The following is a 12922-nucleotide window of genomic DNA, read 5'->3' as shown; positions in this document are numbered from 1 at the left end:
GATTTAAAACTTCATCGATTTACCGCCGTTTGATCGAAGGCGAAGCGGTGTTATTTGATGATCGCGTCGCCGCTCAGTAGACATCGAGCAGCCTAAGCGAGTGGCGGTAAAATTAAATGTTGTAAGTGATTTTATAATTTCAAATAGTGGGTGTGATTACGTAAAACTAAAGTAAGTACTATATTATTATATTCGCATTTTTTCCTGTAATGCATAGTAGGATGCTAATATTTTGCTAAATAGGTACTCATTCTCGTATGTCGTTCTAATAAATACTACGTATTATGGGAGTAAGAATAATTGCAATACTGGTAGTATGAGTACGATGCTGTTAATGTATTACGATAATAAAAATATTAATATTACTAATATTTTTATGACACAGGTTCACTTTAGTGAGTGAATAAGATTGTATGAATGTATACTATATAAGTTTTTCATGTAGATACCTACCTAGCGTCTATTTCTATATAAACTGATACCTATTTTAAATACTTTTGTATTCACGTTAATTTTTACGTAAAATATAAACAAACTTAAAGTTCATTATGATAAGGACGACATATACAAGCTATTTTATTTTTCACTCCATAGGACACTTCTAAACAATGATTAGTTCCTAATCCTTTAATAATCTGTAGAATTAGTTTTTGGCAATAAAGTGTTTCTATCTATTTATCTATCTATCTAAGTTTTGCTAAAATTACTTTTATTTAGATGGCGGACAAACGAAGAATATGGCGTGACAAGCTGAGAGGTGATTGTTTTCCTCAAAACCCTCCAAAAAAGTCAAAAGTCCAAATCCTTCAACAAGATGTATATAGGAAAATAGATGGAAAGTTAGTACTTATGCGTAGTCTAGACAACATGAATAACAATGAAGACGGAGAACCAGATGAGCTTAAAAGTACATCAGATAATCAAGATATTGTCAGAACTCCTGACCATAGACCCAAAGACGTTTTAGAAAATTTGACACCTACATTTAGAATTCCAAAAGACTATTTAGAAGCCACGGCTGAATTTTTTAAAGAAATATCTCCAAAATTAAATGAAAGCCAAGACAAGGATGACATTAACATTGATGTGATTCAAGGGTGTATTACATCGGACACAAACAATTTTAACTTTGAACACTGCATTGATAATCAAGAACAAGAGATTATCAGCAACAAAAATAAAGAAACAATTTCTTTAAATACTTGCGACGATAGCAATATAGCACTTAATGTGTTCACAGCTGAGGTATGCGTTGAAAGTAAAAAAAGTAGTGAAAATAAGAATGCAACATTGGATTGGCAGCTTTCAAATAAAGAAGAAAATTTCGAAAAGGATTTCAAGGACAACAACCATAACAAATTACCAGCTAACAAAACGAAGGGGGCTATATTAAATGATGCTAATGCCGATAAAATAGAATCCTTCATTAATTCAGAATCTGCTCAAACTGTAACTAAAATTAATAAAGGAAAAAATTACCGAAAATCAACCACACCAGCACCAACTGGAAAAATAATGAAAAAAGAAAGTATTAGTAGAAGGTCAAGAAGGAAACTCAATTTTAATAAATCTTATATTGATTTTGTAGCTGAGGATGATCCTGATATCATGTTGCTGAACGAAGCTTTTCCATCGGAAGAATCGAATGTAGAGCTCAGTGAAGAAACAGCTTCTTCAAGTGATTCTGAATGTAACTATTCCAAAAAAGGTACCTAATAAAATATAATTTGACATAATAATTATCTACAAGGTTTAACACATTATTATATAAATATACCTACTAATGTGCTAACCTTGTTGATTAGAAAGCATTTTATAATATTTTTATGCAATTTACTTTCAGATAAGAATAAAACGAAAAAGAAATTAAAAAAAAGTAAGAAACTGGCAATGAAAGAGCATCAAGAAATCCTAGATGTAGAAAAAGAACACCAACTTCAAGTAGAAAAAAGTAAATGTAAAGCACACGTCAAAAAAGAAAATCGTTACAGAAAAAATAAAGGCGAAGAATATTTCAATACAAAAGGCGAGATAATTGAAAAGAAACATGTAAAACCCAATCCATGTGCTAAAACTAACTGCATAAATAATTGTAAAGAGATTTCCAAAGAGCGTCGCAATAGTCTCTTTACGCATTTTTGGGGTTTGAATAGCTACCAAAGAAGAAAAGACTGGATAGCCCAGTGTGCTATAAGAAAGGCGATTAAAAGACCTACAAAGAATACTTCGTCCAGTAAATCTCAGAGATATTAATATTTTATAAATGATGGCGAAGGTAGACGCAGAGTATGTCAACAATTTCTAATTTCTACATTAGACATAACACAAAGATTTATTCTTTATACGCTTGTTACAATGACTGATGGTTTTGCAAAAGAAGATTGTCGTGGAAAAATCGGCGGGGGTCGAAATAAAACATCTGAAGTCATAATTGAAGAAGCCAAAGACTTCATTCTTAGTTTACCTCTTTTGCCATCTCATTATTGTCGGAGAGACTCAACGAAATTATATCTACCAGGAGAATTTAAAAACATTACGAATTTGCATCGCGTGTATCAAGCCCATTTCCCCAACAAGAAAACAATGTCGTTTAAAGTATTTTCTGCTTGGTTTCATAAATATTTTAACATTGGGTTTCATATCCCTAAAAAAGATAAATGTGTCTTGTGCATTTCTGCTAAAAGCTACGATTGTAAAACTGAAGAAGAAATGAATATAATTATGAAACACCAAGAGGAAAAAGAAGAATCATATAAAAGATTCGTATTTCACCAGAAACTGAATAAAATAGACAACGGAACGGTATGTGCCAGCTTCGATCTTCAGAAAGTTTTGAACACCCCTCACGGTGAAAGCATGCTACTCTATTACACACGAAAATTTTCAGTTTATAACCTCACAATTTACGAAAGCAATACACAACTTGGAATTTGTAATACCTGGACAGAAGCTGACGCTAAAAGGGGGGCTAATGAAATAGCAACATGTTTGCTAGCGTACCTAAAAGATGTCGACAAACGCGGATATGTGAAGCAAGTGATACTGTACTGCGACTCCTGTTTTGGACAAAATAAAAATAAAAGTATTCTAGCTATGTTGCGATATGCATTAACGATTTGTGAGAATATCAACAATATTCAAATAAATTATTTGATTCCAGGACATACATATATGCCTGTTGATAGCATGCATGCTACCATAGAAAATTCACTAAAGAAAACAATAGTCTGGGCACCGTCACAATGGCCAACCATTATGGAGTTAGCTAGAAAAAATCCAGAGCCATACGTTGTGAATGTAATGACTGGTAAAGACTTTTTGGGATTTGAAAATATTGTAGAACGTACTTACAAAAAGAATCAAACCATCAATATTTCGAAAATATGTACCGTTACTTTTCATAAAAAACATGCTAACAAAATGTTTGTTAAAACATCAATGTTACCAGGTACAGAAGCTACAGAGATTCAATTAGGTCCTTTGAATAATGTCATTCCAAAACAAAATTTGTATACTTCAAAATTGCCAATTTCGCAAAAAAAATATACAGATTTAAAGAAAATGATTGATAAAAATTTGATTCCGGAAAGATTCGCAAAAGAATACTTGAGCTTAAAAACCAGTACAAAAGTTATTGACTGTTTACCTGACACTGATGAGGAAGATGATTAAATATGTTTTGAGGATAGTTAAGTTTGTCATTTAGTTTTAAGCTCATTATTTCATATACATAATTACTTTTGTTATAGATGTACCAATATTTTTTTATTTAAATGCTTACTGTACTGGTACAAATATTATAGATTTTATGAGAGTATTTTTAATAGTGTTGGTAAAAATAATATGAGACCTGTTACATTTAAAGACAATTAAGTTAATTAAGTAAACTACTTATTTATAAATGTTTTTAACAATTTTTAAGCTTATTATGTTTTTTGTCAATAAATATTTCAAATATAAATTGTAGTGTAAATTATTTATTGAACTCTACGTTTTAATATTCTGTCAAATTTTTTTTTTTTTTACGTGTAGTTAACATTTGTCGTGTCCTGAATCGGCTGTTATTTTAGTTTACACCATATCTAAGAGATTAATTTCATTGAATAACCACGTTCACAACGTATAGTTTGGCAGCCTTAGTTCAAGTACCGCTGCTTACCGCGTTTTCGCTTTCCTTAAAAAATGCATTTAACCCAACTCCATACAACTCTATAGTGCAATTACAGCGTTTTAACATTCTGTAAATATAGTTCAAAAAGTCGTAGTCAACAAAATTTTGGCAAATAATTGTTAGAATAAGTTTTGGAGTTAGAACATTATAAAAAAAAAAATAACAAGCCTAATATCCAAAAATCTGGAGTCTAACTTAAAAAACACGGTAGTTATGATTTTTTGAAAAAAAGTGTAAAAGTTTTTTGGCTCTGGTGAATATTTCCGTTTTTGTGAATGACGACGTTTTCGCTTTCCGCCGTCGATATTGTTTTCATCGCTTTATCTAAATCAATCTTCTGTAATTTGAAAATCTTCTTTCCTCTTTTCGTCTTCACAAACTTCTATTCTTCATAATTGTATTTGTTCATAATTTATTCAGCTACTCTCGTAATTTATGTATGTTGTAAAATTTTAACTGCTGGCTAAGGGTCGCCATGTATTGGAGTGTTGTAGGTGAAATAAAAGAGAACTGTTCAAGTCGACAATTCATGTAATACTGTTGTAATTTAGTGTGTGCAGTTACAAATATAAGGTTAGGTGAGCTGCACACTACAGAAGAATTTAAAAATACTTTTAGTGAAAGTCCCTCCTTAAATGACTTCTTTCAGTTTTTAAAAGGCCGTTCGGATGTTCTAGAATCCATACGTCATAATAATAAGCCCGAACGACAAGCCAATACTTTTAAAGGAGAAACAAATTCATCTTTTCATAAATTTGAAAGGTCTCATGCAAAATCCTTTGCAATTTCAGCCTCGTCTGCGTCTTCTTCTGTGGCGTGTGTTCTGTGCAACGGCAGCCATCGCCTGTACGACTGTGATTCGTTCCTTGGAAAGCCGGTTGACGAGCGTATCGCCGATGTGGTGCGGTTGAAGCTGTGCTTCAACTGTCTGCGCAAAGGTCACTCTTCTCGTCAATGCAGGTTACGCCCAGGGGGGTGCAACTCCCATACCAAGGAAAATAACATACAACTAGCGTCATCTTACTCCTGTGGCGACGTCATTTTTGTAACGTTTAGGCATTAATGATCTAATAAACTCACTAGATGGCAGATACGAGTTCTGACTCAATAAAAAATGCTATCGTTGGTAGAAGTTGGAATTATTTCAGAAACAAAAAAAATATATGTTAGAAACATAAACCGTACTTATCAATATTTTTTATTTTTAACAAAAATCCTGTTACATTAAATGTCTTATGTTACATTAAATGATATTTCTGTTAGGAAAATAAACAGTATCATGGAAATAAACTGCTACTAAAACCAAATTTTAGAAATATTTTACTTTGGATTGGCAACTTTGTAGTAGTTTGTAGTTTTCAAAATGGCGTATCTGACGCTTTAATTTTTTAAATCGTTTTTGGTTTGGTCTCGGTTTGTGAGCTATTTTACGATTTAGTATCAATTTGGAGCAACTTTTAGTTTGTGAAAATATTAGACGATTAGGCATTAAGAAACTGTTTCGAATTCTCTTTAGACATAACTTGGCTCCAATACTTTTTCTTCGTTATAGTTTCGTATGCCTGTGTATATTGTTTTCATTACTTACAGAAAGTTTATTATTAATAGTCAGCATGCCTCGAAGATCGAGAATGAAATTTTATTTCGGATGCCTTGGTAACGGTGAGTTTGCACTATTTTCCCGCTATATCATTTGTTAACAGAAATATTATTAATTATTTATTTGAATGAAATAGCACCAACTAATGGTCTTTCCTATTTCTGTTGCCAAGCTATCATATTATTATGTTAAGTTTCGATCGAAACAGTCGTTATTAAGTCTCGTATTAACACCCAATAACATCTAAGATAATCGTCTCGAGTGGGTGGCAGCATTTATGTTTTGCAACGCAGCGTATTATATGCTTATTGTCAAGTGGGCTCGGAACTAACTTTTTGGAATGATCAATTAAAGACTAGCTACTAAAAACATATTTTCTTAATTTTACGTATTTGAAGGTCCCTTCCATGCATTTGCGAATCCACAAAGTTTGATAATAGAACAAATTGAGAGATTTAATAAATGGAAATCTGTACTAAGTGCAGAATCTCAGGAAAACAGTGAAAAATATATGTATAACAACATTCGCCTTTGCAACAGACATTTTGAAAAGTGCTTCATACTACCATCAAATAGACTTATAACAATATTAATTTATTTGTTTGTAAATATTTCAGACCAAAATTATGCAGCTCACATCGAAATTGATCAGCCACAGTTGTTGAGTGGAATTGTGCCGACTTCAAGTATGAATAATATGACAAAAATTGAAAGTGTATCATACAGAAGTAGGTGCCAATATCTGTATTTTTTAATAAACTACTCTAATACTGAACATAAAATTATTCATGACTAAAACCCATATTTGAATAGTTTGTCAAGTATATTTGATTTTGAATTATACACTTTTCTTTTCAGAATTTTAGAGGAGCTCAAATTATAATTTGACAAATTATTTGATTCATTTAATTGTCATTCTTATCAAAATTCTCCAAAACAATACAAAAACTGCTTAAAAAGAAATTCTCCTCATTTTAATTTATGGCATGATTTACTGCCTATATTAGAGTCTATTAAATTCAAATCAGTTGTTATAAAAAATAATGTAGTAAATATTAAACACAAATCAATTCTTTCAATCCAAAAGTGGATCCATAACATCAAAGTATTTAAAGAATTGTGGCATTTTTTAAATCAATACCACAATATCTGCAATTTACTAACTAGAAATTTGAATCAAGATCCATTGGAGAATTTCTTTAGTAGTAATAGAAGTAACGGTTTTAGAAATATTAATCCTAATTGTAGTCAATTTATTAGTGCTTTTAAAACATTGCTCATTAATAATTTTGGTTCACCTCATTCTCTAGGAGCGAATTGTGAGAAAGACAACACTAATCCAATGAAAATCTTTACAAAGTTTTTCAATCAGAAGTCTAATGACATTCTCAAAATAGATTATTCTATTGATACTGAGCAATTGATATTAGTGGTGGGTCAATTAAAAAGTAGCGATTGTTTGATTTATGCTGAATTAAAGAAATATGTATCAGGATATATTATAAAAAAATGTTAATCAAAGATTTTTACTGGATGTACTGCCTGCATGCATGATTTAGCTGAAAACAATTTAGACATTAATTCTTTTATCTATGAGATTGATTGCACTAAGAAATCTTTGTTTTATCCCAATCACAATTTTATCAATTTAATGAACAGTATTTATTATTATACAATTGTTGCCTGTTTACCTTTTTCTCCCGAATCATCCTTTTTAAAGCATAAAACTGCTGTTGCGCTTAACCTCGCTTGTGATTATAGTTTTATTACATGTAAGGAACACAAAACCAAATTAATTAATTTTATTAATGATCTCCAAATTTGAACAATAATATATAGCTGGTGTAGGTACTGGTGTAAATGGTATTTTGCATGGGAAAATTTCGAAATTTGATAAGAATGACCTTGTGAAAGTAGAAACCTTAGATTATTATAACAAAAAATATATAAAATAAATGATTTTGTTAAATTAACTTGGTTAGTATAATTATAAATCATTTTTATTTCTTGGTGGTAAAATAGAATATTTTTACTATACAAGAATACTGCAACTTCTGACTGGAATATAAATGGTTGAGGTAGGGCATATTGTAAAGTTATACCGATGTGTATCACCATCTTGCTTATTTCTGTCGGGAAGCAGTCATGGTTTCCTATTTAAATAAAATACAGCACAATTGATCTCACATCCAAAGTTAGATGATGGCATTCACGTTTTGTTTTCTGGTGTTTGATAACCTAGTTACACCAAGTGGCCTGTGACCACGTTCATCCTTCTACCCAATATATATATATATATATATTTTTTGTAGACAAATGTTCGATAATGACAAAATTTTATGGAAAAATTATAAGGAGCACATAAAATGTCTGAAACATGAAAATTAAGATTGATGCACTATATTTGAAGCAGAAGGTTATGTAAGTATGATTAGATTAACACAAAATTTTTCATGGTCGTATTTTTTCAATATTTGTTACATACTTAAGATACTTTGTTTCTCTTTTTCAGAAGAAGAACTGATTCAGCAAGGAATGTGAACTCACAAGGGATCTTAATTTTTTTTTAAATATGTTTATAATTTATAAATTAATAATTGAAATAGTTCATATGAACTAAATTGATACCAATTTTGTTTTAAAATAGGTTGTTTAGTTCTTATAGTTATAGTATATTACATTTGAATAGTTGTTGTAATTAGTAAGTTAGTAATATATGAAAATACTGATATAAATTTTTGTAAATAACCTTTTGTAAATTCTACGAGAAGATGATTTTAATTAATGGTAATTCAAAAGCATTATTGTGGAATATATTAGCTAAGTCGTGTTTTCTGTATGAGCAGATATAAACGAAAATGCCCAAACATGATTACGTTTCTTACATTTTCATTCTGTGAAATCAATATGCTTGTGACTGAGTATATTAAAAATTTATTAAAACTTAAGTGATAGACAGCGACCCCTATGGCACCGCTAAAGTTTATAAGCACTGGTGACCACTTATCACGAGCCGGGCTGCGTACTCGTCTGCCGTTGAGGGCAATAAAAATTTTCGAAACCCTTTCTTAGATGTAATATTAATGTACATTTAATTTGGATTAAAAGATAAATTTACATTTTATGTTTGCATGTGTATGTTTATAATTCATTTGCATGTAACGAACATCAGTTTCTTTTGTAACAAAATTCAAACTAATGGTTTGCAATGAATGTAATTAACTTTAAGATGATTTTCTTTCAATCTGCTGTTTGTTTCATCTAGTATTACCAAAGCTAAAGCGTCAGAAACGTCAGATTAGAAATAAATTAGAAGGGAAATAAAACTATAACTATTGTAATCATGTCTAAGATTTCTATAAGCGTCATTAAGTACAAACTATCAATATTTAAGAGTACTTTAAATCATTATTACATTTTTTAAACATTTTTTTTTTTTTCAAATTATGTAACAAAACGTTTTGTGCAGAACAAAATGTCACATATTATGAACAATTGTGGGTTAATTGTTTCTTAAATTTCTAAATGTTTATAAGAATGCTAAGAATAATTTAGTATTCACTTTAGTGTGTGTATTATCTCTACAATGCTAGTTTAAATGACAATTATTGTATGACGAAGCATAGGTAGTGTTTATAGATGTAAGATTTTCGTACAAGGTCATGATCTGTCACGATCAACTTTAAGCAAGAACTGCTAACGTTAAGAAACAAATTTATTAAATTTAATTCAAATTGTCTACTATGTTTGTAATGGAAAGCTGACATGTTTATATTTCGCACGAATGACTTAATTGAGATGGAATGATTTGATTATCTAGACTTATTTAACTTTTAGATAACTTTCGATTTAATGTTAATAAGTACGCTAGTAGGATTAATCTAGAGGAGTTATTGTTATTCGAAATTTTATACAATTGTACGTTCATACTATCTTTTAACAGTAAATTGTTTGTAATATAGGGAAATTAAATAGCTTACAGAGAATTACAGCTTTTTATTTAAAAAAACTGTTTTCTCTCTGTGTGAAAAGGTCTTATCGATTAGAATGCTGAACACAATCAAACGTTCTTTAATATTTCATAAGTACTACCGGGAATTTCAGCGATTCTAAACGATAAGATTTTTTCATAAAGAGAGTTAATTATAAAAAATATTAAAATTACTAAAAAAGCCACCTGGTGAGGGGTAGGGAGACTAATAATCGACAGCAGCGACGCCTGCTGTCCTGGGCTCTAACTAAAGCAAAAATAAAAATGAGAGTTGCGCATCTATCTCAAATATATTAAGTGTATAGTCTATGGTTACGCCCTTGTTCTTCTTGCAAACAGCGACATAATTCTCTGTTGCACAAGGGGGGTTCTCAGGCTGTAAGTACTTCCGACACACACGCGATCATAACTACAGCAGAAAATGAGGTTGAGGGGGATCATGATGACAATGTCATGTGTATGTCAGTCTCAGTTAACAACCATGTATTGCTTTCAACAGCGTTAATAGAAGTTTATAATTCAAGCTCAAATAAGCGTCTAATAATTCGAGCGCTGCTAGACAGCGGGAGTCAAACGTCTTTAATAACCAGTAAGGTAAAAAATGAATTAAACTTGACTCCTCAGCCATCCAGGCTCGCTATTGTAGGTGTAGGTAATCAGCCTTTATCTAATACTATGCAACGTTGTTCTTTAAAGTTGAGGTCAAAGCAAACCGATTTTGAAGCAGATATTTCTTGTTTTGTGCTACCTCAAATTTCAAGTAATTTGCCTAACAGTACATTCGATGCATCAATATGTAGCTTGCCTAGTAACATTAAGTTAGCCGATCCTAATTTTAATCACTCTGCACCAGTAGATATGCTCATAGGTGCTGACTTATTTTGGCATTTAATTGAATCTGATAGATTAGATTTTTGTCCAAATCAACCCACCGCACTAAAATCAAAATTGGGTTGGATATTGTCCGGACCTTTTGTACCAAACAAAACTAGTAATATTAATAGCGTACAATGTAATCATGTGTCATTTAATTCAGACAAGGATACTGTGTCCAACGATTCACTGCACAATGATTTAAAAAATTTTTGGGAATTAGAGAAAATTCCTACAAAGAAAAATATATTAACTGCCGACGAAATTGAGTGTGAAAATCATTTTTAAAAATATACATACCGTGATGAGGATGGACGTTTCCATGTGAAGCTCCCTCTACTGGCAGAACCAGAATGCTTAGGGAATTCATATAATTTTGCTAAAAAACAATTTTTGTCCTTAGAGAAAAGGTTAACACGAGACGCTAATCTAACACAAATGTACTCACATTTTATAAAAGAATATAAAGATTTGGGCCATTTATCAGAGTCTAGTAAATTAATTCCTGAGCAATCATTCTTTATTCCTCATCACCCAATTTTTCACCCTACTAGTGAATCAACGAAATAACGCGTCGTTTTTAATGGAAGTTCTAAAACCACTTCTGGTTATTCGTTAAATGATTTACAAGTTGCAGGTCCACATATTCAAGATTCTTTATTTAATATCTTAATCAGGTTTCGTCAGTATACTTATGCACTGTCAGGCGACGTAAAAATAATGTATAGAATGATTAAGGTGCAAGAGAGTGATCGGGACCTGCAAATGATTTTATGGCGCGATAACAATACAGAGCCAATAAAATCATACTTAACACTGACTTAACACCGTCACGTACGGCTTAACAAGTTCAAGCTTTTTAAGCACTCGTTGTTTGTGGCAGCTTGGCGAGGAATGCAGCGATAATAAGATAAAAAAAATTATTCAAAACGATTTTGTAGTCGATGACTTGCTGACCGGCAGTGATAGCAAACACGAGTTAATGCATATTAAAAAATCAGTTGAAAGTGCTCTCGCTGCCGGGTGTTTTAATTTAAGGAAATACCGTTCAAATTTATCGTCACTTTTGGAAAATAATGAAAATACTCAGAAAAATATTATTATTAGCTCATCATCTCACACGCTGGGTGTAGTTTGGGATCCTAGAAGCGATATAATACATTTTCCTACAAATTATCGCAGCAATGCCAAAATTACTAAGCGTTCTATATTATCTGAATCATGTAAAGTTTTTGATCCTCTTGGAATATTAAGTATTTTTACAATCAAACTTAAAATATTAATACAAAAATTATGGATTGAAAAGGTTGACTGGGACGAACCAGCACCCCAAGAAATCAGGCAGTCATGGCTATTGTTCATTGAAAACATGAAGCATCTTCATTTATTACGCATTCCTAGGCATGTTTTATGTAAGGAACCTAGTCATATTGAATTGCATTGTTTTTGCGATGCTTCACAGGCGGCTTATGCTGCTTGCATCTACTTAAAATCTACAAATGCACAAGGTGACGTCACTGTTAGGCTTTTAAGCGCTAAGGCCAGGGTAGCTAGTGTTAAACCCACGACAATCCCCTGTTTGGAACTGTGTGCTTGTTTGTTGGGCGCGCAGCTCGCAGACGCTGTGGTACACGCCCTGCGCTGTGTAATCGCTCGTAAGGTATACTGGACTGACTCATCTATAGCTTTAGCATGGTTAGGTGCAAGGTACGACAAATTAAAAACCTTTGTTGCTAATAGAGTCGCAATGATTTTAGAGCTAACAAACGACTCGGAATGGCGTCATGTTCCCACTCACCTCAACCCTGCTGATCTAGCTTCACGCGGCGTAGATACAATCAAAAATGATACTTTAGATATATGGTGGACGGGCCCTACCTTTTTAAGTCAGAACGAATCTTTGTGGCCGTCCTACGAGTCGAGAAATGCTAACATAAATGAATTGCCAGAAATTAAAGATCATGTTAGCACAACAAATAAAGGCGTCGATGAAAATAACAAACAACCACTAATTATCGATTTTAGCAAATATTCGAAATTGAAATTCTTGCAACGTACATTCGCCTACATGCAGCGATTTGTTTATAATTGCAGAAACCCACGCAATAAGAAAGTAGGTATTTTACAGCCTGAAGAACTAGCCCGTTCCTTTAGAAAACTCGTTTATTTGGCTCAAGCTGATAGTTTCTCAAAGGAAATAAACCTTCTACGCTCCAAAGGAGTTCTTAACTCAAAAAATTCTTTAATGTCACTGAATCCATTTCTGGACAGTGAAGGGATTCTAAGA

The 12922-nt window shown here is 31.9% G+C and overlaps 1 protein-coding gene and 1 long non-coding RNA gene across 3 annotated transcripts; both read left to right on the top strand.

The window, feature by feature from the left end:
* Nucleotides 1–725: 725 nt before the first annotated feature.
* Nucleotides 726–3846, top strand: LOC134201685 (myb-like protein X). 2 transcript variants are annotated; one of them, XM_062676925.1, is made up of 2 exons: nt 726–1708; nt 1844–3846. In XM_062676925.1, the coding sequence occupies exon 2, from the start codon at nt 2356–2358 to the stop codon at nt 3670–3672; it is 1317 nt and encodes a 438-aa protein (XP_062532909.1). In that variant the 5' UTR covers nt 726–1708; nt 1844–2355; the 3' UTR covers nt 3673–3846. Both variants share the same exon structure in this region, with proteins under 2 accessions (XP_062532909.1, XP_062532910.1).
* A 1689-nt stretch (nt 3847–5535) lies between these two features.
* On the top strand, nt 5536–9757 carry LOC134201782 (uncharacterized). The gene is made up of 4 exons (XR_009977043.1): nt 5536–5833; nt 6389–6499; nt 8084–8192; nt 8284–9757. It is a non-coding gene; the product is annotated as an uncharacterized LOC134201782 (long non-coding RNA).
* The last annotated feature ends 3165 nt before the right edge of the window (nt 9758–12922 follow it).

Source organism: Bombyx mori, chromosome W (assembly GCF_030269925.1).
Source record: "Bombyx mori chromosome W, ASM3026992v2".
Lineage (NCBI taxonomy): Eukaryota > Metazoa > Arthropoda > Insecta > Lepidoptera > Bombycidae > Bombyx > Bombyx mori.
This window is presented reverse-complemented; position numbering and strand designations above follow the sequence as displayed.